Source organism: Calonectris borealis, chromosome Z (genome assembly GCF_964195595.1).
Source record: "Calonectris borealis chromosome Z, bCalBor7.hap1.2, whole genome shotgun sequence".
Taxonomy (NCBI): domain Eukaryota; kingdom Metazoa; phylum Chordata; class Aves; order Procellariiformes; family Procellariidae; genus Calonectris; species Calonectris borealis.
In genome coordinates, this window is record NC_134352.1 from 31655245 (window position 1) to 31680383 (window position 25139).

Genomic DNA, 25139 nt, shown 5'->3' on the forward strand with positions numbered 1-25139 from the left:
TAGTAACACAGCACAGAGATTTTACCTGAATTTGTAAGGGCAAATGATGCTTTCTCCTAGGCATAATATCCATATACTGTACTCAGCTGCAGTAGTGAACTGTGCAGAAATGTCTCTCTCTCTGTGTGAGAACAGATGCACTTAACAGCTCCAGGTGGTAAGCTGTGCTCTTCTTCCCGAATACTATTTGTGTCAGTGACTAAGTGAGGAGCTGTAGAGCAACCAACAGCATGCTCTGTAGAAATAGCGATGAAGACAGTGCGTTCATTGTGAGTTACTTTGGATTCTGAGACTAAAAGCTATGCCCTAGCTCAATAAATCTTAAACTTGTCAATGGTCAGGCTCTCGTAATTCATTTTACAGACCCCTTTTCTCCTACCATTTGCCTTGATGAAGAGATAATAGTAGGAAACAGCTGGACTCAAGTATCTGAGCCAAGCAAAGAAGTGCTGCCCCTTTGGAAGCACTGTTTGCCTTTGGCTTATTTCAGAACGCAGTGCAACAGCACACTGGAGCACCTGCGTACAGCACACTGTCGCAAAGCTACCTAGGAACGACAGCAGGTGCGTCTGGTCTTAAAAATCCTTGCCCTGCTGAGCAGCTCTACACTGCTGCAATACATTATGTTTTGAGCTCAGCTTCTCTAAATCAGTAGTCATTTCTGAAAATGTTTCTCCGTAATCTAAGCATGTTAAACAGTAACAAGGGTGGTATTGAGATGTAGGTACAACTTCAGCTACAACTGAAGGCTTTACTATGGGCCATCACAAGCAAACCACATCCCCTACCAGGCCACCAGCAAACATCTCGCAAGAGATGTGTGTTCATTCTGCAAAGAAGTCTTCGCTGCTAGGAAGCAGCGTGCCTTCCCTTCAGGACACTTCCCAGTAGTGAGGTATATGAGGTAATAAAAGCAGTAATGAAGGCAAAGCACTTAGACAAATGAGTCAAAGCTAGCCCTCAAAAAATAAAGCAAAATTGTATTTCAGCTGCAAGAATGACTGGAGAAGCCACTGCCTGACTGTGGTAACTCAAGTGGTAGCTAGTGTGCTGCAACAGGCCAGTCACCCTCAGTGAAAACCACCACTCCGCAGAGTATACATGAAGAGGTGATTTGGTTGGAGGAAAGAGACCATCTGCACCCCTTTTGGTTTTGCCTTTTTTTTTTTTTTTTTAATCCTAAGAACAGAAGTTTTCAGCACATAACACCAAAAAACACCAGTTCTCAGAGGACAACAATTGCTTAAGTGTGTGTGAAGGACAGGAATAAAGAGGAAGACTTCAAACCACAGTTAATGATTATCAGAAGTGCCCTATGAAATCCATTAACTCATCTATTTCATTGCCTTTCTTTAGCTTCAGAATTTATTATGATACAACACAAAATTAAACTAGTCGTACAGAGATCTGTGTGCCTGGAGGTATTTCAATTCTGTGTAATAGATACTCTTTGAGCTCGTTACATGTTCCATACGACACTTCATACAAAGCATAGAAAAACATTCATATGCAGAATTTCAGTCTCCTCCACCACGAACTCATATTATTCTGCATTCTAAAATACTTGTGCTTTACATTGTGTCTTACACACCACTGTCATTCAACATATGCTCCTCAGCATGTTTTATAATGTAGGGTATACATATACCTCAACCCCAGCCTTGAATGTAAAAGCAAAAAAAAAAAAAAGACAATACAAAGAACAGTCAACCTTTGTAAGTGAGAAGCTAAAAAAACAGGGCCAAGAGACAGCAAAGCAGAGGGAGAAGTACCAGGGTAGGAGAAACGTGAAGACAGGAGGACACTGGAGAAAAAGGAGGCACGAGAAAAGTTACCTGAGCAGGACTAGAGCAGAGAGATACCCACACAGGGGCAGACACACAAAAGAAGACACAGGTACGCCTCTGAGGGGTCTGCAGACGGTGGAGGAGCCCATGCCAGAGAAGTGGAGACAGAAGCATGGAGGAGCAAAAGAAAAGCAATCACAACACGCTTAGCCCAATCTCGTGCTCCCCATCGCCTCATCCAAGGGACTGAAGCCAAGAAACGGCGAGGAGAGGTGTCCAGAGGGAAGCTGGAGTATTTCCCCTAAGTGATCTTTTGTCTTCTTTATTTTTCAATACTAGAATGGGTAATTAAAAGTTTGTTAATTGGCAATAAATTAAGTCAAATTCCCTGCAACTAAACTGTGACAGTGGGGTTGTGTTTTACAAGGCATCTGTCCCAGCGAAGACTCACCTATAACTGTTGAATTTGTTCGAGGAATATCAATTGCTTCTTAAGAGTCATGTTTTCCTTCGCCTCTTTTGCTGATGTTTCTTGACCAAGTGTAAAAAACACCATCAGTGTCACCAGATTCAGAAAGCTGCTATGGAACATGGAGACATGAACCGGAAGACCTTTTAAAAATGGGATTGCTTCAGCAGCTGAACTTTCAATATTGCTCTGCATCCCAGGACCTCATGAAAAAGTTACTGTTGGAGCCACAGAACTGTACCTGTCTCAACTGAAGTCCATGCATACATATTCTGCTTATATTTGGCACACCAATTCAGTATTTCAGCCAAAGCTTTGCCCCTTTTTGTTTTACAAATTTATTTTTGCTGCAGTTCTATTTTCTCTCATCATCTATACAATACTTCAGTTCAACTTGCTTATGAAAAGAGATCAAGTTCTGAGATCTCACAGTTGAAGTGGCTCTTGTGTCTGTAATCAGTTCAACAATGTGCATTCCAGCTCAGACCACTCACGTCAGCCCCAAATGAAAATGCTGTTTATTCACGTACCTGCCTCAGGAAACTTCTGAAGAACAAATGCTCTTCTTATGGGCAAATGTATTCAGGCCATTCCCTCTGGACTCGTTTCTGGCACTCCACCAAGATCTTGAAGGGGATTTCCCAGCCCGTTCTTTGCTCAGGCCCATTGCTAGTGCCTGACGAGAGTGTCCCCACACCTGTTAAAAAGCTACTTGGCTGCTGCTTTTTTCCAGCTGAGGCCTTCAGCTTTTTAGCTGTCTTCTCTGGCCTCTTCTTGCTTCTGAGTGCAGCCAAGATTCCTGGCTTTTCTCACATTCTTCTTTCCAGGAAGACTACTCGCAGTTTCAGGCATATCACACTCTCTGGCTGATGGGTTCTGGCGTACAGGCAGGTCTACAGCATCCACCCACTTCCCTGCAGACCCCAACTGGTTTAAGAGCTGACTTCCACCAGATGTAGAAACACCTCTCTTGAATAGAATCTGAGGCACAGCTGAGTGATTTCCACAGGTTCTTCCAACTATTAACTATATCGTATTGTATTATTTCCAATTCCTATTTATGAATTTCAGAGATTTCCACAGCAGTTCTAGCATATCTGCTGGACTCTTCCTTCCCAAAAGTCTATTACAAATTCATACGAATCTGTAGTACATACTCAGCTGTGTATTTCTGATCTGGCCTCTGAACTTCAGTTGATACAGGAACTGTATCAACCGATAAAGATTGGTTACTGTTTACTGGAGGCAGCATCCTGTACTACAACAATGCAGTATCGTGATGTTTTTCAGTCTAGAACATCTTGGATATCTAATTCCCGTCAGTAAGCTAAGCCAACTGTTTATGAATTAAACTGCATTCTCAACGTATTTTCAGATTGGAACTTGTCCAAACCTAGAACATTTTCACCCCATCAAAGTGCATTTTTGCTCTCTGCAATTAGAGTTTGTCACATGAAATTTGAATTCTTGGCTTCTTCTCTCGATTTGTCGTATGAAATCCATTATTTAGTGAATAGGCTTTCTAGAAACGGAAAATACAAAGTTTATGATGACAAAGACACTGCCAGACAAAAATCTGTCAAAAATTCAGGTATGTTTCCTTTGAAGACCCTTCTCTTTCAGTTACAGCAAAAGACTTTAAAAATGCAAATATTTCTCTGCAATAAAACCACTTTGTAACAGTGTTTGAATCGCTTCAGTTAGAGCACAACTTGACTAGAAACTATAACCCTTATATATTCCACATAGACTATCATTATGGTATGAACTGGACATGCCAACAGAATAAAAACCTGAACATAAACCAAAAGCCTCCAGTTCACAGCTCCGACGGACAGAAGGCGGCACATAAAACCAACGCCAAATGGTTTGAAGTGATGGGGTGAGGTCAGTGAGGCTGGTAAAAAACAAAACAAAACAAAACAAAAACCAGAGGGAAAGGAAGTTACTTTGGAATTCAGATTCGGATTTTAAAATATGATTTATAAACAAAGCTGAGAATCTGCAGACACATCTGCCTCTGGTAAGTGTAATCTTTGGTGTATATACATGAGCTGTAACGAGCTTTGGCAGCGCGTAACACAGCAACACATGATTTATAACACTATTCCTTCCACCGGAGCCCACCAAACTCACATCGTATGTATCAGCCATCAACTTTAAGATTTCAAGGCACCAACACAGGCATTCCCAGATGTAAGGAAAATCACCCTTAGTTCATACGTATTTAGTTACTTCCAACAGCAGCACAAGTCAGCCCTCCACCTCTCAGACCCTCTGAGGCCGCCCCTCACCAGGAAGCCGCCGGCTGCCTCCTCACAGAGGGCCGCGGCCGGGGGAGGGGGAGCACCGCCCCCGCCCCGCCCAACGGCCGCCGGCGCCGCAGGCGGAGCGCAGCGGGGCCATGTCGGCTCCGCGGGCCGCGGCGCCGGGCCCCGTCGGCGGGCCGGCGGAAGCCGAGCCGGTACCGGTGCGCAGCCGGGGGCTGGAGCTGGACCTGGGGAGCAGCACGCAGACGTCGCACCGACTGCTGGCCTACAGCGACGCGCTGCTCTCCATCATCGCCACCGTGATGGTGAGCGCCCGGCCCCGCCCGGCCCAGCCGCGGCGTGGGGCCTGCCCGACCCGGCTCCGCCGCGGAACCCGGGCCGGCGGCGGCGGCGGGCTGGCGGGGATGGGGGCGGGCTGACGCCGCGGGGAGGCCCGGCAGGGTGGCCAGGCCCGGGGTCCGCCGTCGGGCGGCGTGAGGGAAGAACCGCGAGCAGCCGCCGCTTGTCCCGGGCTCTGCTGGTTGCGCCCGTCCCCTGTCCGCGCGCTTGTCTGCCTGGCGAGCTGCCCCCCAGCCCGGCGCTTCCGAGGAGCCGCCTTCGCCTGCTCCCCCCAGCCCCGTTCCTGCAGTGCTACTGCGAAATGCCGGCGCCGACCCCGCAGCCTGGGAGCCCCGTGCCGGCGGGCGCGGCGGGCCATCCCCGGGCAGCAGCGCACGGTTGTGGGTGGGGGTACACCGTTGTCCCTGTGCGGCCAAAAAGTGGTTCTGTCTTCCAGAGCTGCAGGCTGTTAGTAGCTATATGATCCAGGAGTATTTGCGGCCACCTGAAGTTTTTTTGGATTTTAATAAAGCTCTCAATAAGGAAAAGAACTAATAAGGTTTTGTTATTTCAGATTTTGCCTGTGGCTCACACAAAAATACATCCTGATCAGGTATCATATGTCTTCTCTTTTGTTGTTTCTCGAGTCCTTGCATGTAACATCCTAATTTAGCACCCCCACTTCACTTCGAGTACCAGACTTTCAAAAAGCCCAAACCATTAAGTAACATTAAAGCCAACAAAAATTTCCCCTAGGGGGAGGAGCTGTTGAACTTGGGGTGAAAAACTTAAATACTGAAGATCTGTGTAATCTGCAGAAATTGTGACATAAAGCCTGAACAAGCTTTTATATTGTAGGCCATAGATTTTATCCAGTTACTTTTGTCTGAAAAATGAATTGCCCATCTGACCAAAACATCTTTCAGAAAGCATGTGCTCTTTTTGGTAATACATCATCACCTAGAGAAGCCACTTATATAGTGCAAGCTGAATGCTGGTTTTAAAATCAGATTAATAACAAATGTAATCAGAATAAGCAAAGGTGGAAGAAGACTACAGAAAATAAACTAATTCTGAAAGAAACAGGAATGTTAGGAAACATAAATTAATCATTTGAGAAAGTTTACAGTTTTTTTTTTTTAATGAGAATTTATTTTTCTACTTTTAAAAACAGACCTAGACACAAATATTTTGTCTCATTTAGTTCAGGAAACTCAAGTATGATCCATAACGTAGCAAATATGCCACATTAGTGTATTTAAGGCATTGTGGCACTACATGCAAAGTTTGCTGTGGTTAAGCCCTTCCCTTTCTCATTGTTAACGATCATCAGATGAGAATCTGTGTGATGCTTCTACTCCAGAAGTCAGTGCTAAGAAAATAGAAGATGTGTTTTGTGGCCCGCCCTCCCCTGAAATACATTATCACAGTAACAGTGATGAGAGAGTGCATAAATGAATCACAAGAGCATTGGGAAGCCTTTTTACAGATTGAAGAGATGTGTCGGTACATCATATGCCACTAACTACACATTTCAGCATACTTAAAAGTGTCTAATAAACCAGTTCTTCTGCATGATAGCAAAAAGACTGTTGGAAGAGAACTGCATTCTTGGCAGGCATTTTCAAAAAATCTGTTACATGACTGCATGTCCTTCCTCATTTGCAGATATTGCTAATAATTTCACAATGTAACATTTAACTTTTTCTTTCCTTTCTCTGTCTCTGGGTGTCACTTCCTGTTTCAGAAACTAGGTGAAAGTGTTCAGCAACTTCTGCTAGCAAAAATTGCAGTCTACTTGATGACCTTCTTAATAGTCACAGTGGCATGGGCAGCTCATGTAAGGTAGGAACACAGCGTTTAACTCCAAAGTTAAAGAAAAATTATTGTTTAAAAGGACAGGAGGTAACCATGTGTCTGATACATTTCTGTCTTGCTGATATATTTCTGAATTGTCTTTTGTTGGATAATATAAAAAATTCATTGTAAAGAAATGCTACCTTAAGCAGTGAATAACTGTACTCTTAAGCCACTGACACAGTGATACAGAGAAAAACAAGCATTATATATCTTTTAAATTAGAGTTTTCTTCATTTTACTTCATATTCTAGACGGAATTAAACTTCTAATTATGCTGAAAAAAGTATGACTTTGTAGCTTGTGTGCTACACAAATAGAGCAACTGATATAGTTGCCTAAACTGGCCTAAAACTTGTCTCTCTCAGTCCTCAGCAGTGCTTCTCACAAATCAATTGTAACGTTGCATGCAGATGCTGCATTTTGTAGGGTTGTGGACACTGCCATCTGCCTGTGTCTTGGTAGTTAAAAAGAAATTTACATGCAGGCATCGTTCTGGAAGCAGGGCAGTTTTTGTTTGAATTTTGAAATTTACGAATGTTACTATACTCTTTCCTTAAGTAAGTGGATTGACTGTATTCTAATAGAGGTGTGCAACCTGTAATTCCGTACTTGAAGCCGATACTTCACATCAGTGCTTTTATCACATTGCTTTTCTTTGCTTGCGTAAGTAAATGCTGAGGCATAGTCTTTGAATAGCTTAGGGTTTTGTGGAGGGTGATTGGTTCTATTGATTCTAAGTGACACTTCTGTGGATCAGGAATTTCATTAACAAGGTGTAGGGCAGTTGGAAGAAAAACTTATTTGCTTTGCGTAATAATAACTATGCTGTATCTTCAGGAGAAATAATTTTAAGCCTTAAAGTTCTGAAAATATTCTGGCCCTAACAGCACGAACTTGCCTCTGTTCTCTCAAATAAAACTCAGAGAAAATCAGAATAATAACTCTTCACAATGGCATGTGAGACAAAGAAAAATATGAGACTCTGGATGGAATCTGAATCTGCTCTGGAAGATATGTGCAGTGCTACTGCAGGGCTCAGATCCCTACACAGCATTGCTTCGTCTGACAAGCTGAAAGTCAGTCTGGTGCCTGTATTTTTATTTTGGCATCAGAGTATCAAATGGACTTGTTCATGTTCTTGGGTGAGCAGTGAACAGTGCCTGCTGGTGAAAGTCTGCCTTGGTTCATGCTTCAGAAGCATTTGCTTGAGCAGTGAGCACAGGCTGTCAGTCTCCAGCTAGTTCTGGGCTTTGCCTGTGTTTAAGTAAATAGGTGATTAATTGACAGCTAACTACCAATGATAGTTGTCCTGTGGCTCAAAAGCTTTGTGCAGCTCACTAGCAGTTTGCTGGCTGTCCTCTCCCAGGTGCGTCAGGCGGCAAAAGATAAGAGCTGTTCAGGGACAAAACTGCTGTGGGAGAAAGCAGACCAGTGGCCTGCCCTGTGACTTGGCTGCATTTCATCCTATTTCATCCTACAGTGAAGTGGCAAGTCATCCAGAGAATCGTCATCAGCTCCTGTTCCCGAATTACCCCCATATCTTCCATCTTTCAAGGAATGATATCCATTTGTAGCTCACTGCCTTGTTAGGTTTTTGGTATGTGGCTCGATGGGTGAAAACTGACATCTGGATCATTTCTTCACAAATGAATTGGCTCTTCACAATGGTGAAATTTACTTCAGAGTAAATATATAATTTCAGATGTAGAGGAAGGATAGAGTAGGGAGGAAAAAAGCCAGTTTGCTACATCATATGCCACTTGTCGTTCAAATAGAAATGAGGTTCTTAATAACTGCTTCATGATTGAACTTGACTGTTCATATCTCGCTTTTCAAATTTTTCTAACAAATTACTTCCATGTTTGAGCTAATGAGTTTTGGTAGCACCTGGACTACTTGTATATGTCCTGGAGCAAAGGAAATCAGATTCCCCTACAATATCACAAACATACAATTTGTATACAGTGTTGTAAAACACATTTTGGGAGCTGGCTTGTTCATGATATCTTGCCTTGCCTTGACAGGTTGTTTCAAGTGATACAGCTAATAGATGATGTCCTCGCTCTTCTAAATCTGGTGAGTCTTGTCAGACATGCTCGATGCTTAACTAGCAGGTACAGGTCACTTTTTCTTAAGTCTGTATCTATATATTCAAAAATTTCTAATTTAAATAGCGTAACGCTGCCAAATTTCCAAGTCAGGAAAAGAAAAAGAGCTTGAATTCCTCCTTGTCAAAGTGGCTGATTGATAACTAACTTGCTTTTAACTTGCACATGTTTTACTGTAAGCCAAAAGAAGCTCTGCAATAGGTTAGTCTGAAGTTCATCTAAGGGAACTGAAGAGGCACCTATGGCAAACGCTTTTGACTCTGTTGATCTGTGTCCAGCTGAAGTATCTGTCCTCCAAGCTTAAGAAAATGGAACACTATGTCTTTTGTGGCAAAAAATCTTAGTGGTAGGTTTGAATTACAGTTATATTTTCAGTCATTTCTCTGTTTTAAGTTGCTCAGAAATTCATTCTGAAGCTTATTTAAAATAGAGGATTATATGCTTTTTCAAACACTACCACTGAGAGACCAATCTCTGAATCAGTGTTTTGAGCTTTACACTTTCCTAAATCTTATCTCTTAAAAATTCTTCATTTATTTGAGTATTTTTTAGTGAGCCACCCTGTGTAATATCTTGGTTACTAATAGTTGTATTGGGATGCTGAAATGGTGAACATATTCTTGCTTTCAGCTAGAGCTTTGTATTTTACTATATTGTTTAAAATTCTGTTCTCTGACATTGTGCAACCAAACAGTTAATTTAATTTTGTTAATAAAAATACTGAGTTTAAACTCCATGAGATAAGACTACAGGAAATTATGTTAGAGGACTAGCTTAAGGCATGTAATTCTTATCTAATATAGCTTTCAAAGCAATGTATTTCTTTGTGCTTGAGGTGTTCGTTTTAATTTGGCTTTTTTATATATGAAATGTTTGTGATCGGAGATTAATGTTTTTGACAAATCAGAAACACATCTTTAGGAGGTGTGGTACTTTTGGCATTGCTACTTTAGAAAGAAGCCTGTTAAGAATCATAGCAAGACTTTTACCCATGGTATTGGTAACAAAACTGTAGTCTTTTCTAAAATAAGCTTGTACAGTTTGGGTAGCAAACACGGAAGATGTGTACAGAACTAGCCATTTGTTACAGTCAAAGCTCAGCAACTTCAGAAATATGGGTTTTTTTGTGATGCAGCACAATCATTTGATCTGTTTGTGTTGCTTTTTCTGGACACATCTTTAATGAGGGGATTGCTTGCTTTGTATTTTATCTAATGTTTCAGTATGCTTTTTTCTTTTTTAGGCTTGTATGATGATCATAACTTTCTTGCCGTACACAGTAAGTACTTTTCTAAAATCTGGCATATGTTTACATTACAGGGTTTTTTTCTTTATTTATTTGGAAGGACTTTACCAAAGGATTCAGAAACCCATGAAAGTGTTATTATAGTATAAACCCTGAAGCCGTTGTAATAGTTAAGGCTTACTTTTTTAAAATTCATGAGGACATGTTATAACTTTCAATTATTGCGTGTTATAGACCTGGCAGAAAATGGGTATTCTTGAAGAAAAATTATAATCATGGAAGGTCATAGTTTCCCATGATTTCTTCCAAAAAAGCAGCTGTATTGAAAAATGTGAAAGTTGCCTAATGAAAATTTTGGATTTTATAAGGGAACTAAATCTGTGTTTCAAATTCCTCTTTAGATAACAGAACATTTTCCTTTTGTAATCTAGACAAAGTTTTTGGTATCACTTTTACTTACTCGGCAAGATTAATTCTGGCAGCCAATCATTCATTCTTCAAATCTGCAAATTTGATGTTCTGCACAATTTCTGGTCAGATGACCTTTAGCCCTAGCAAGAATATTTGCAACTGAATGCCATATTAGCAGAACAAAACAGTTGCTTAAAATGCATCTTGACTTCTATTGTATGTGTAGAACAGATTTGTATGACAGGCACCTGTTTCTCTGTGGATATATCTGTGTTATATAATAGTCTGCAAAGAATAAGGCTCTGGTCAGTAAAACGATCTCTATCAGCAAGAGCACATACTTCTTTGCCTTGAAGCTGAAATAATTCTTGGAAAGTTGCCAATGTTACCCTACTTTTTTTTCCCCCTGCCTAATGAAGCTGCAGAAATTAATACAACTGGGAGTCACGGAGGTAGAGAAACTAAAAGATTCAAAAAGGTGTCCTAATATCAAGAATTTTCACAGCTATGAACATCTTGTCCACTGAAAGCACTGTTAAACTCTATGCTCAACTATAAGCCAGTCTGTAGTTATTATGGAGGCATAGTGTCAGAGAGGTTAAGGTTTTGCGGTATCAACGTGAGAGCAAAGCCATCTCTCCAGATGCCCTTTGTTGGGATGCCTGCATGTATTTGTGGCTAGAAATTGCATTTAGTGGAATTACGTTGAAATGCACAGTATTGTTTAGGTTTTTGAGTTTTAGTATTGAAATGAAGAGTGCTTCCGTTTCTCTACTGTTATTCCTACGTTACTTCTTAATTAAAGATTTGATCTAGTTGCATTTTTTTCTAGTTTTCCTTAATGGCCTCCTTTCCAGAGGTACCTTTTGGCATTTTCCTGTTCAGTGTCTGTGCTGTTGTCATTGGCCTTATACAGGTATTGGAGCTATTCATTTACATTTTCAATTTTAAATAGATTTTCTTGGGTAGAACTAAAATTGCGTTTCTCAACTATGGGTATAAGTTGCTAAATGTCTTTTTTGTTTGTATAGCATTCTGGTTCAAAGTTGTGCCTGTTGTGATAATACAGTATCTGTATACAAGATGAAAGTTTGCATTGCCACTGTCCTGTGAAGCTGATTTATGCAACTAAATCAGCTGATCTCAAAGTCCACAGAATAGTAATTCCTATCCCACTCTTTAAAAATGCCCTGGGGAAATAGCAGTTGACTTTTCCTGCTGAGGTTCTTACTGAGCTGTGCAGTGATGTCTGGGTGAACATGGGCTTTCAGCCTCATAGCACTGGTTTTCTCCTGGTGCAGTGCCTTGTCGCTTTCTGTTCCTTATTGTGGAGGTCTTCATTCCTCTTCATGTAAGATCCATGGTCATGACAAGCTCTGCAGACGAGACTAAAATCCTGACATGCAGTGTATTGTGAAATCTCAGAGTTTCTAAGACCAGCTATCCATGTGACAGTAAAGAATAAGGTTGAAAGTGTTTTGGAATTTATTGATTTATAGTTTTACAGTTTTATATTTGAAAATATACTGCATATACTTGTACGTAATAACTTCAGTAATGCTTTTCTCCTTGCAGGCTGTAATAGTAGTGTATGGATTCTGTCACCCACACTTACTGAATCAACAGATACAGGTGTCTGAAAATCAGAATTTCTATAAACATCATATCTTAAAGATTATCCTAAGAGGACCGGTTTTATGCTTTTTAGCAGCCATCTTTTCTTTTTTCTTTATTCCTTTGGTAAGTTCTCCCAGTTAACTGAAAACTTTGATGCAGCAGTTTATATTAGTTGTATTTAGGACTGTGTGTTAAAATAATGATGTCCATGTTAAATATGCAGACTTTCTCAGTTGTCAGTTCTGTGGTGGTGTAATCATGGCTGCTATTTTGCATTGAAGCTGTTCAGTTCACAGATACCAATCCGTAACGTGATCCATGAGTTTTGATCGTTTTGAAAGAATACTCTGCTACAATATGTGCTTTACTTGCTCTGCCTGATTTTTTTTAATGCTTCTCTTAATTAGAAGCAGGTCTTCTGAACTGTAACTTAGCATCTTGCTCATCATAAGTAGGTGAGATAATGTGGAAGGTTACATGAAATAAACATCATATTGCACAAACTGAAGACAAGTTAATATAATTGCTGCACTAACTCAGGGTGTGAGAGCAAATAGAATAAGCAGACCAGTTGGCCAACCTGCATCTCAAAACAAATGTTTTTGGCTAAGGGCTGCTCTTACACAGCCTTTTTCTCTGCCATCTTTATCAAATGGCAGCGAGTTGCTCCTACTTACTAATAGCTTTTATTCTTCTCAAAACCTCCACTTGGAACTGAAATCTAGTTTTTGGATGTATCCTGAACTTCCTTTCCTCTGTCTTGTTCTTTAGGAAAAGGTGCATTTAACTGAGTTTTGAGAAAGATTCCATGGGAATTAGCAGAGTTTAAATAATCCCCAAATTTGGGAGGAATCAGGTTGCTGTTGATAAAAGGGACAGTAATGAGTCCAAACGTGAAAAGGCCTAATTTTAGCTGAAAATATGTTTTCCTCTTACATCCTTACTTCCCTCTTCTCCCTCACCTTGTTCACTAGTGTATTTTCTTTTAATATTAGTAACAGTGAAATTAGTCTCCAAGTTGCTCTTTTGCTTAGACCTATGCAAAGCCTGTGAAGCACTTACGATCCACTGAGGTGTCTCTGGTACACAAGTAGTAGAATCATAGAATCATCGAATATCTCAAGTTGGAAAGGACCCATAAGGATAGTTCTCCAACTTCCAAAGACGTCATTGCTGCATTTTTGTTAGCAGAATTATCGCCTTTCTTGTTTTAGGTTGCTTCATTACTGGTACTAAATTAGCTGTCAAAAAGCAGTATTAGGTTGCACATGCAATATTCAGGAGGTGCATGTGCATTTCAGGTGAGCCTTTTCCATGTCATAAAGTCAAGATTTGTTTTTCTCAATGTGATTATACCTAAAGATTGAGAGTAATAGTTTATATTAAACTTGGAAGGTAATTTGTATTTTGATAACTAAATTTAAACTGTGTTCATTTTCCTCTCCATAGTCTTATGTACTTCTTGGGCTCGTAATCGTTTTTCCCCATCTCACTCGATTCATTACATGGTGTAAAATCAAGATTGTTGGTGAGTAACAATATTCATAGGAGTACGTTCTGATATGTTATTAGGTTGTCAACATGTTATCCAAACAGGCTGGAGTGAAGTAATTTTAGTCCTACTTCCATTTTCTGTCTTGGAACATAGTGATTTTGGGGTTTATTGCTGTGCTTGTAAACAATTTCTCCCTCGTTCCCTGGTTTCCCTTAATTTGTGACTAGATTTGTGTAAGGTAGAACACATTCAAAGATCATTTCTAAGTGCAAAACCTCTCTGGTTTGTCCTGAATATGCACATGCATGCACACATACACAAGTACATGAATGATGGCTGCAGGCCATCTATCCCTTTTCCCTCCTAGAAAGGGAGCATGGGGACTGAAGAATATAGGAAGCAAGCTCTATGCCTGTATCACTTTCTTCCCAGCAATACTGTATGGTTCCACATTTTCAAACTGGCAAGCAGAGCACCTATAAATCGAATTTTTTCAGGGTAATTAACTGTTTATGGTGTTACATCTCATTAATCTAACTGCTGTGGTCTAAAGGCATGCCTTCACACATGGATTAAGTCAGCAAAAATCCATGCTTCCTTCCCTCATGCTCCTTGCTTATGGTCTTTCTGCCCCCCTTGTGTCAGCACTAACAATTGCACAACCACACCAACAGCCAGAGCTGCTCTTAAACTCTGCTGAGAAGGAGGTTGCCAGTGCCAAAGTAAAGGAGAAGGTTGGTATCGTGCAACCTACTCATCCAGAAGGTGGAGTGTCCCTCTTTGAGAGCAATATAAACTGACTACAAAACCACTTTGTTTTTTTCCAAAGATTATGTCTATGGAATTGGTACTCATGAGGTGAGTCAGAAGAATAACACCTTTGTGCTTCTGCTGCTGCTGTTCAGCCTAGTACACGTCCGTCTGTGTACACTGCAAATGGGAACATACTTCTGACTCCCCCATGTGGTAGCAATACTAGACAGAGAAGCAGAAATGCAGTGAAATGGCTGCACCCAGACTCTCAGAGCCTGAGAATAAACATGTGCAAATATTGCCTGTGCCTGCTGCGACAGGGGCCCTGCGGTTTGCAGTCAGGTCATGTCTGTGTACGTCTCGCCCCATCAGGTGGCTGACATAAGTTACTGCTCTATTGACTGAGTTGTGATTACACTTGCTTTTCATTCAGTTTGTCTCCTTACCTCCTCTGGAAGCTATAAGCTTTTCTTCGTCCAATCTATACTCCTGAAGTGGTGCAGCTTGGCTAGCTGGGCAGTTCAGAGTCCAGTCTTTAGGGATGTGTTTGACCTTTCCTATAAAAGCTCCAGAGCCCCACCTTTTGACCAAAGACTAGATGTATTTTAAAGCAGGCCATTTGATGTCCCAGTGCAGCCCCCCATGCTCCAGTGAGTTTTTTCTGCCATGCAGTATAAGTTCTCTACGCTGTCTTAGAGGACCCGCAGCTGTTAGGGCATCACGAGGCACAGCATCTGATTTGTTTAGCTCAAGTGTTTTGTTCAATTACAGCTTTGAATCATTATTCACTTGATGGAAATGGTCTGCCATTTCCAGTTTAAAGGACAAGGCTTTTTTGTCCCTGAAGCACTTGTTGTCCCAAAAGCAACATGAACTTCAGGGAGAGGCACAGCTGCCGAAAAAAGTGGAGTGACTGACCTGTGTGGATGAACTGCACCCTTCTTTCTACAGAAAGATTTTGGCAGGTGGGGAGAAAGAGAAAGGGAGGTCACAGTAGGTTGTTGAACTACCTTGTTTTATACTACCTGATTTTGTCTTTCATTAGTAAACATCTGGATTTGTTTCCAGGTCAGAGAGATGAAGAGGAGGCACACCATATCTTAGAAACCTTCGCTTTTTACCTCAGTGAGCCTCTGAGTAAGGAACGGGTAGAAGCATTCAGTGATGGAGTCTATGCTATTGTAGCAACCCTGCTCATTTTGGATATATGGTAAGGCTTTGTGTTGCCTCTTACACATTATGTTATTAAATATACATTAACTTTTGTCTATGTGTAATATTTGAGGAAATAAAATTAACCAAACACTGTCTTTGACTTCTAAAACCTGCAGTGGTTACCTTAAGTATGGTTTTCTGGAAAGATACAGAACACAAGCAAAAGATATTTCTAACGCCCACGTTTCAGCTGTAGTGATCATCAGTCTATTTAATATATGTTGGGGTGGGGAGTCTTGAAGAACAAAGCTTCCTTTTTGCTTAGTCATGTTTTCAGATGAAAGGATTTTATCAACAAAAGCTTTTTAGTCACTGTGGCAACTTTATTACATTAACCTAAAGGAATGCCAACTTACTTTCAGACTTCCTTTCAGATCCCATTTATTTGCAGAGCTGTTATTTGAAATGCTGTTTTTAAGTTACAAATTAGAGAGCTACAAAGTGGATGCCTGTTGTTCCCTACTTGCTCAGAGTAAAGCAACATAGTTCAGTGTTGCTCCAGGTGTGATTTTATAACAGTAATATGCAAAGTAAAGTGAGTTTTCTCTCCACAGTGAAGATAACGTCCCTGATCCCAGAGAAGTTGAGGAGAAATTCCATGGCAGCCTTCTTGAAGCTTTAAGTCAATATGGGCCAAACTACCTTGCCTACTTTGGCTCATTTGTAACAATTGGTCTCCTGTGGTTTGTCCATCACTCACTTTTCCTTTATGTAACAAAAGCTACACGATTAATGGGACTGCTTAACATACTTTCATTGGCTTTCGTTGGTGGGCTTCCGCTAGCTTACCAGCTGACCAGTGAATTTGCAGAGAAGTCTCACAATGAAATAGAAGCCATTCAGGTCAGCTGTGTTATCACTTTCTTTGCCAGCATATTTCAGTTTGCAATATGGACTACAGCCCTCCTCCATGAAGGGGAAACTTTGCATGCTTTTGCTAGGTATGGTGGCAAGGAGCATGCCTTCATGTTTGCCAAGCTGGCTCTCTACCCTTGTGTCAGCCTTGGGGCCTTCTTTCTAACATGCTTGTTAAGTGAATTTAGCACAGAAATTTTCCATCTTATGCAGATTATAATCCCATTTGCTTTTCTTGCCTTGCGCATTTTTGTTAGAATTTCTTTAACTGTTATAAAGTCCGTGATGTCTCTCTCCAGACGGAAAGTTGTATTGTTAGAAGAAGAAGAGGCATGTTTGTCTCCTACTGAAACACTGTCCTAAATTTCTGTGCAGTGCATGTGAAGTTATAACATTAACGTCAGTTCTTCTAACTCACATTATCTTGATGTGTGGATTATATTGATCTAAAACAAAGCCTGCGCTGGCCATAACTGGGGCATGTTTAAGTTTTAGCTGGTCATCCTTGAGACCCTTTCTCCAAAACCTGTAATTGAAAAAATTGGGTAAATAGGGGATACAAAGAAAAGCATGTTCCCCTTCCTTTAGAGCTGCCCTTTTGAAAAAAATGCTGCTTGACACGTAACTGCAGTGATGAACGATTAAGAGGTGCACAAACAGATGCCCAGCAAAATGCCCTTTTTTCTGACACGTGGCCATCATTATGGCAGCCAAACACAGGTATAGAAGCTGGTTGTGCTGCTGCAAGATACAGAGTGAGGCCTGGAAGACATGGAGACCTCTAGATTTCTGGGTGGTGCAGAACGTTTATGCATACAGGTTGCTGGTGCCCCTTTTTTTTGTTTTTTCTTTAACGGTTACAATGTCCATTCTGCATAGTCACAAACTTGTGATAGCATTTTCAAAACTACTTGTGTTTGAGTGGCTCTGAGCGTGAGTTTAGATGGGAGTTGCAATTGTGACCCATATGCAGTCTTCCAGGCTACCTGAACACAAGTTCTTTAGACATACCTGTTCTTTTAAAAAAGGATGTATTTAACAAATGAGGATTCATGTGGCTATGTATCCAAGGGTTGAACTAGCTTTGATATCTTCCAGGGAAGAGATTCGAAGAGGTGTGGGACTAGAGGTAAATTTGTTTTCAGTGGCTGCTCATCTGAAGTGAAAGGTTTGGATTTCTCAGGCTTTTTGTGTCTGTTTTCATGCCTGCTGAAAGGAATATCCTTCTGTTATTCTGAAGGCAAGATGTCATATTCAGAGAGAGTATGAGGCTTTCCTGCCACGTATAAGAGTTTCCCATCAGGTAAGGGAGTTGAGTTTTTCCCTAAGTAGAGGCTAACTGAGGGATCCCACAGATTTCTGAGTCTCAGGAAGACAACAAAAGAAACTAACCCTATAGAAGTTCCAGTCCATGGCATGTTGAATTTTTTTACACTTACATGCAGTTTGATAAGCTTTATGCCTATCAAACATTACCCTGCAGAGAGCTGTACAGAAGGAATGGGCAAAGTCATCTAGCCTCTGGCTGCCCTGGAAGCGTTTACATTTCTTCTTGGCAGAGCCATTAGTTTGTATCTTGACTTGTCTTAGTGCCTGATAACTTTAATGCCATATTTAAAGGCATTTGAGGGATTTAGTTGTTCCTCTTAAAAAAAGTTTAAAAAGACTGTGGCGAAGTATGCCTGGAACAATTGTTAGTGAAAACAAATTCAGATCTCTCGTTTCAGTTGAGATCAATCTTGAAAGCACTTGTGCTTTTGGTTTGAAGCACCTTGGAACCAATATGTAATTGTTAGTATTAGGTACTTCATGTGAGAGTATGTTCAGGTATTCAAGGGGTTTTATACCTGGTTGAAGTTAAATGACTTCCAGTAGGATTCTGCATTGTGTTGTGTATTGCAGGGATTTTCTGGTATTTAATAAGAGCACTTTTTGTTCTATATGGTTTTGTTTCTAATGTGCAGCAGGCACATAATAATCAGTGAATATGTGTATTTGTAATAAATTTCAATGACTGAAAACACAAAGCTTCTAGCCCTGTATTTCTGCTCTGCAGGTGAAACTTAAACCTGATGCCCACAAATAAAATATATGTTGGACATCTTTTTTTTTTTTTTCTTCTTCAAAATCATCAAGGTCCCTTCTAGCCTCAACCATTTTGTGATTTGTTGAGAAACACCCAAAGTTTTTAATGTGATGTAAAGAAACGTTGGTTTTACTTCCGTTGGTACTTGGAAGAAAATGAGACCAGAAACTGAATCTGACCAAAGAGTTTCATTACAATGTTTACAGGAATGCTTTGAAGAGCAGTGAATTGCAATGTCTAAATACTACAAGGAACTGTATTGGCTAACTAATGCATTTTTCCTGTTTTTTTTTACCCCACTTGCAAGTAAGTAATATGTTCTGCAGAAAGAACAATTTTTTTTTGCTTGTTGTCAAGATACCATTATTCAAACCAAATTTAGTAATATCTCAGAACCTAAACTTGAGGGCAAACTTGACCTGAGTTTTTGTATAAACAGAGTTGGTTTAGGATCATACTGATAGTTTTGGTAAGTTCTGGAGAAACAAACTGCATTTCAAAACGAGGCATTAATTTGAATTGTGTGATTCTCAACTAGAAATAACATTCCCAAATCTAACTGTAACTAGCTGTTCTTTACAGAATTACTAATGACCACAGGTCTTTGTCTCTAGAAAAACAAAAGTGAAACACTTGTAATGATTATAAGAATCCCAGAATGGATGAGGTTGGAAGGGAGCTCTGGAGACTCTGTAGTCCAGCCCTCCTGTTTAAAACAGGGTCAGCTAGAGCTGGTTGCTAGGGACTGTGTCCAGTCAGACTTCGAGCATCTGCACAGATGGAGACATCGCAGCTGCTCAGCCGGTCAACCTGTTTGAGTGTCTAGTCACCCTTAGAGTGAAAAAAAGGGATTCTTTTTCTTTTCTCTTCCATTTAAAAGGAATTTCCTATATTTCAGTTTGTGCCCATTGCTTCTCATCCTGTCACTGGGCATCACTGAGAAGAGTCTTTGCTCCTCCCCGTCAGGTATTCATAAACATTGATAAGATCTCCCCTGATCCTTCTCTTGCAGGCTGCAGAGTCCCAGCTCTCAGTGTCTCCTGAGAATGAGAGATGCTCCAGTCCTGCGTCATCTCCATTGCCCTTTGGTGGACTCACCTTACCATGTCCACGTCTCTCCTGTACTGAGGAGGGCAGAGCTGGACACCGTGCTGGGTGTGCTCTCACCAGTCGCTTCCCTTGACCTGCCAGTGGCACTCATTCATAAGTCCAGGAGGCTGCTGGCCGCCTTTGTCAGAATAATAGTTCTAATGATACAAAGTCTCCTGAAAGCGAAGAAGTAAAATTGCAGTAAAACATTGCAGTAGAACTTCCCTTCTGATGACACTGAAATTTTTTGCCTGTGGTACTGGTGCTGCCAGTCAGGAACAACTGCCTCCTAAAGTGAATAGGTCAGGTTGGACAAAATGTGGTCATGCACAGGAGGGATTTGAGAAGTCCATTGTCTCTCAGTTCACAATTGTGATTCCACAATGATGGCTGTTTTGTTTGTTCAGGCCGTTTGGCCTTCTTAATGGATTCATATTCAAGATTAATCTATTCAAGACATTAAACGATGATAACAGCCACTCGCAGCACTGTCATCTCTGCCTTCCATAACCAATAGTGCTAGCTGAAAATTTCTGTTAAAAGACTGCTGAAGGATGCAGTTCCAGTTTGGAATCTTCAGAATAATGTTGAGCGTACAGAGCTCTTAATTTACTTTAAAAGAGCTGGAGTTCTTTGCAGAGGCAGGATTTGTGTTTAATCGCTGTAAACATTGTAAATGGTTAATGACTTTTTTCCACTATATTTGAAAATGACTGAGTTAGTGCAAATAATTCTCCTACAAGTTATCAGGAAGCTGTTTCTTATGATGACTCAAACTTCCATGTAAGTTTGGAGCAGACACAGTCAAAGCTATTGTTTGGCATCTGGTAAACCAAGAGCAGTTCTTGCAATTGGATTTTTCAGTAAAATAAAGTCAGTCACCAGGAATTTTGGACTTGCTTAGTTTGATTTTTCAGTGTGAGGGTACTTGACAGTAGTGTGCAAAGCTTAAATTCACTGTAGGAACTTGGTTTGCAGCCTTCAGCTTGGTAACCTGTGGGGTTATTCAGGACAGCGTCAGGTAACTGTGATCTATTTGTTTGCTACTATTGAATGGGGCACAAAGATAAATGTTTTTGTGGTAAGAAGAAAACACACAGATCTCTTCTAATGCTTGTAATTTGGGATCTTATTGCAGGTAACTACATGGTGCATTTACTCCTTTTTCTTCACCATGTGTGACGGTGTAGCATCACAAATTGTAGTCCAAGTTGCGTGCTGCATCAGTAGGGGAAGACCAGAACATCTGTTCTATCTGTGTATCACCAAAAGAAATGAAGAGCAGTAGTGATTTTCCTCAGAGCTTTAGTGCTTTCTGTTTAAACATCCAGCATAGGGATGTCATTCAATTAATTGCTCAGTCATTACAAAATGGAGCATTTTGATGTTTGGAATAAATCAAGCTCAATCAGTAACTCAGGAAAGCACTTCTGCAAAGCAGAAGCTCAAAAAACGAGTTAGTGCTCATTCATAAAGGCACTGGCTAAAGAGCAGACTCTGCTGTTACTGACATACTCCTTCTGTAGAATTGACTTTTTTAGCAAGATGTAAAACATGCTTCTTTGTTCTGACCCTGTCTTAGGAGTCTGGAACTTTTAACATATGGGACTTATTTCCTTTTTGAGCAGTAATTTGTATTTAGCACCCACATTCATGTGAATGACAAAACCAAGTCAGCACTGAATTTGTTAGCCTGGGTCATCAGAAAGCGTTTCAGGCTGATGGTACACAGAAAAGGCTGGTTAGATGGCTGATTAAAGTTAGCTGTATTTCAAAATACGTAATTCAAGACCATCACAGTTTGCAACTTTTTTCTTTGTAGTAGTAAGTTGAAAAACACTTCTGTCCAATATATGATCTAACTTGACTTATTTGCTTTTAAAACTGGTATACTAGCATCTGGAGAAATGCCAGCCTGGGTTCTAGTTCTGCAAGTGCCGCTCTCCAAGCCAGCGTGTGTTCTCTTCGCAGATCAGCATAAAGGCTCCTAGTTGTGCTGCTGTGGCTTTGTGTTTGGGAGGTTTGCAACTAAAATCATGCCACTGTCGGGCATTTAAGGATGTTAAAATTCTCATCGGGACGTGGATTGGGCAGAAGTGGCTGAATAGGCAATCATTGTGCCACTAGTAACTTCACTGGCTTGTTACTGACTTGGCATTGAGCTTTGTGGTGAATTACTGTGACATTAACGACTGGTACTGGCGTTTGGAACTAAAGTGATGTCACCCAGCAGTAACCTCTCATTTGTAGTGCTCCACGTGTCCCTCAGAGTTCTTGCTACTGAAAGTAAGTAAAAAAAAAAGAAATGTAAAAAAAAAAGTGATAGGTTACATACATTCCATACAAGAAAGCACTTTCGGGTCTTACTGATGCAGGACATACAACAATAATTAAAAAAACGTCATGATGCGACGGATGAATGGGATACTGAGGATCTTCCCGCAGGCTCCCTGAGGAGAAAAACATTCCAGTCCTCTTTTAGTGAAAGCCTTTCAATTACCTGTGGCTTGATTAGCAGAGAATAGCCCAGCCAATTAGCTGCCAGAGAGTTTAGTAATTATATCCATTTTCCATCCGTCACGGGAGAACGAGCACGGTCCACTTTGTGACGCGAGGCTCGTCACTGCTGGATGACGTCTGACCAGGCCCTGCAATCTGGCGCTGACGGTCAAAACACGTCACACAGCGCGCGTCGCTCGACGTCTTTCGGGTAGCCCCGCCCACCGGCGGGCGGAGCTCTCCCCTCCTTCCGCCCCGCCGCCGCTCTACAGGCGTCACTTCCGGCCGCCGCGCACCGCCGCCAGGATGATCCCGCCGGTGCAGGTCTCGCCGCTCATCAAGGTGAGGGCGGCGGGCGGCTCCCCCGGCGCCGCGTGGGCGTCCCGCCACGCTGCGGGGCGGGGGGGCGGGTGGTGGCCGCCTCGACGGGGCGGGCGGGCCGGGCCTGGCGGCGCGGGCCAGGCCGGGCCCGGCCCGGCGGTGCGGTGCGGTGCGTGTGAGCTGAGCGAAGGGCGCGTCCTTATCTCTGCCTCCTGCAGTTCACCCGGTACTCGGCCCTGCTGGTGGGGATGATCTACGGCAAGAAGCGATACGGTGAGTGCAGCGCCCCGGGCCGCCTCTCCCCCTCCCCCGCGCAGCCCGCAAGGGCACCTTGAGGCGGCCGGTGCGGGCCGCGCAGCCGCGGCCCCGGCCGCCATTTCCCTCCTCCCCGCCGCAGCGGGAGCTGCCTAGGCCGTGCCGAGGTGCCCCTCCGAGACGGGCTCTTACTGGTTTGAAGGCACAGATTCGTATGAGATGTGCCTTTGTGCCAGCGAATCTGTTTTTCCTTCCTTTTTGGGTGAGCTAACAGGTGCAGAGCTTTGTGCCGGGTTCTAGAAATCGTGTTTTAAAGCAAATGTGTTAATGACAGACTACCTAAAGCCTATTGCTGAAGAAGAGAGAAGAATAGAGGCTGAAGAGAAAAAGAAACGTGAAGAACTTGAGCGGATTGCAAAAGAGCTTGCAGAAGGTAGTCCCTCAATTTAGTTTACGCATCCCGTGCCAAAGCGCCCACACTGGCTTGCAGGTGGACTGCTGTTTTACTGCAGTGTTTTTCGGAGAAATTTAGGCTTACAGCCAGTGAGCTGCAGATCCATGTGGATCTATGGAGCAGTGGTTAGGATTATGTGAAGGGTGAATAATGCTACTATTTGACAAGCTCTTCAAAATGTAAGCATCAGTAGAGGAGGAGTTAAAAACACTACTGCAGCCAAACAGGACTTGTTAAATGGCTATCTGAATTTCCACTGAGAAAACAAACTGCTAAAAGCTGCTGGTTATTCTGTGAGGAGTAACTGGAACTGTTCTGAGATGTCCCTTATTCAGCTGAATGCAGCAAAGCTATGATCCCTTTTCTCCATGCAGTACAGAAATCTCGCAAATGTGACTAATGATCTAAACCAGAAGTCTTAGGCAACTGCTTGTAATTGCAACTCAAACTTTTAAGTAGTATCGCTAGCGTAGCGTTAGAGGTCAGCTTCATTTGTTGTATCTCTCGTGTGAAGAGAATATGCTGAAGGTGATCAGTGGGGATTAGTACTGCTGCTTTTTTCTCATTCACTTCCACCCTATAGCATTCCTGCTGCAGCAGGCTTTCCCTCGTCCTTAGGATTATTTCTTGGGTCCCCTGTGCATTTCTAACAGAAGATTCCTCCCCCTCCCCACCTTACAGAGGAGTGTGCTCTCTAGCTTGAATTCACCTAGGTTTTTTTTAGGTGGACTTACAGTTAAGAAGAACTTTAAGAAAATTGATTAATAACTCAAGCTGTTCTTGGTGCAGCTACACAGTAACTATTTCCCTGGGAAATAGTGACGTTTGCATTGTCCTGAACAAGAGTAAGGTTGAACAAAACCCTGTAAAGTTAAATGAACTGTGCATACATAAAATCAAATATGCAAGTTGGTGAATCGTATTGCTTACTAGAGATAAAGCTATTTTGCACAGCTGTTTACCGTCTTAAATATATAGTCTGTATTGGTCATGGACTAAATAAATGGGTCTTTTGGATGTTTTCTACTTTAGCTGAAACTTTTTGTATTTTTGGAGATAGAGGTTGTACTGCGGTGTTGCTACTCCACTTAATAATGGAATTCTGTGATTATTTCTTTAGAATGTTTAATCTGTTTAAAAGTGGCACACAGATGACCAGTCTGCTTTCCCAAGGTTTTGGTGTGGTTTTCCAGTTAGAAAAGCAATTGTTAAAACTTCATTCAGTGCAATGCAGTTGTTGAAGATTGTTCTTTAAAGACGGATAACTGGACTTATCTGTAATGATAGCTTTTTCTGGGCTTCTTTGAATTGTCAGTTCAGGAAACTGTCATTTACTAATGAGTAAGCCAAAAAAGTGTCTTTACCCCTAAGCATTGAAATACACTTCTCTTGAATAAGAAGCAGCAGGAATCATAAAAACTGGCTAGAAAGAAATTGCGTACTTAAAGGTAGCCTTTGATCCCACTAATGCTTTGCATATTTTAGTGCTGCATGGGAGCGACTAGTAGTCCTAACTATGTTTGTTTTTTCTTCCCTTCTAGCAAGTGAAGAGTCCATACTGAAATGAACAAAAGATTGGATCTTAATTTCACACGTGGAAATACATGGCTAGGCTCTGAACTGTTCAGTGGTTGGTGGACTCCGCATGCTATTCTATCAATAAAGTTGATACAACACTTCAGTTGGTATTTTTTGACTGATGTGCACAGAACAGCAGCAGAATTACTTATAGAATGTGACAGGCTATTGCTGCGGCTGAAACACCCTGTTGTATTCCTCCAGCACAGCCGGTCACTACCTCTGTTACTCATAGGTAATGTTTGTGATCAGAAAATAAATACAATTAAATATATATGGGCAGGTGGGGGAGGCTGGCATGGCACTGGCTGCGCGACCCTATTTATTAAATGGCTTGTCCGGGGAGTTGCTGTCATCTTTTTTCAGCTTCATTATCACAGTGGATTATTGCACAATTCTTGCATTTGACAGTGCAGTCCAATTTGATTGTGACTTGCCAAGCCATGCTGAGAT

At 41.6% G+C, this 25139-nt stretch overlaps 2 protein-coding genes across 4 annotated transcripts; both read left to right on the forward strand.

Moving 5' to 3' along the window:
• Positions 1-4635: 4635 nt before the first annotated feature.
• Positions 4636-18431, forward strand: TMEM175 (transmembrane protein 175). Of its 2 annotated transcripts, XM_075137713.1 has the most exons (10): positions 4636-4831; positions 5419-5457; positions 6592-6689; positions 8729-8780; positions 10056-10091; positions 11302-11385; positions 12045-12209; positions 13536-13614; positions 15403-15544; positions 16104-18431. In XM_075137713.1, exons 1-10 carry the CDS (start codon positions 4661-4663, stop codon positions 16765-16767), a joined length of 1530 nt encoding a protein of 509 aa, XP_074993814.1. In that variant the 5' UTR covers positions 4636-4660; the 3' UTR covers positions 16768-18431. The 2 variants fall into 2 exon arrangements, with proteins under 2 accessions (XP_074993814.1, XP_074993815.1); XM_075137714.1 differs by lacking the exon at positions 12045-12209.
• Positions 18432-21855: 3424 nt separating this feature from the next.
• On the forward strand, positions 21856-24789 carry ATP5ME (ATP synthase membrane subunit e). 2 transcript variants are annotated; one of them, XM_075137716.1, is made up of 4 exons: positions 21856-22420; positions 22618-22672; positions 22989-23087; positions 24650-24789. In XM_075137716.1, the coding sequence occupies exons 1-4, from the start codon at positions 22385-22387 to the stop codon at positions 24673-24675; spliced, it is 216 nt and encodes a 71-aa protein (XP_074993817.1). In that variant the 5' UTR covers positions 21856-22384; the 3' UTR covers positions 24676-24789. The 2 variants fall into 2 exon arrangements, with proteins under 2 accessions (XP_074993817.1, XP_074993816.1); XM_075137715.1 differs by having other exon boundaries at positions 22291-22420; positions 22971-23087.
• The last annotated feature ends 350 nt before the right edge of the window (positions 24790-25139 follow it).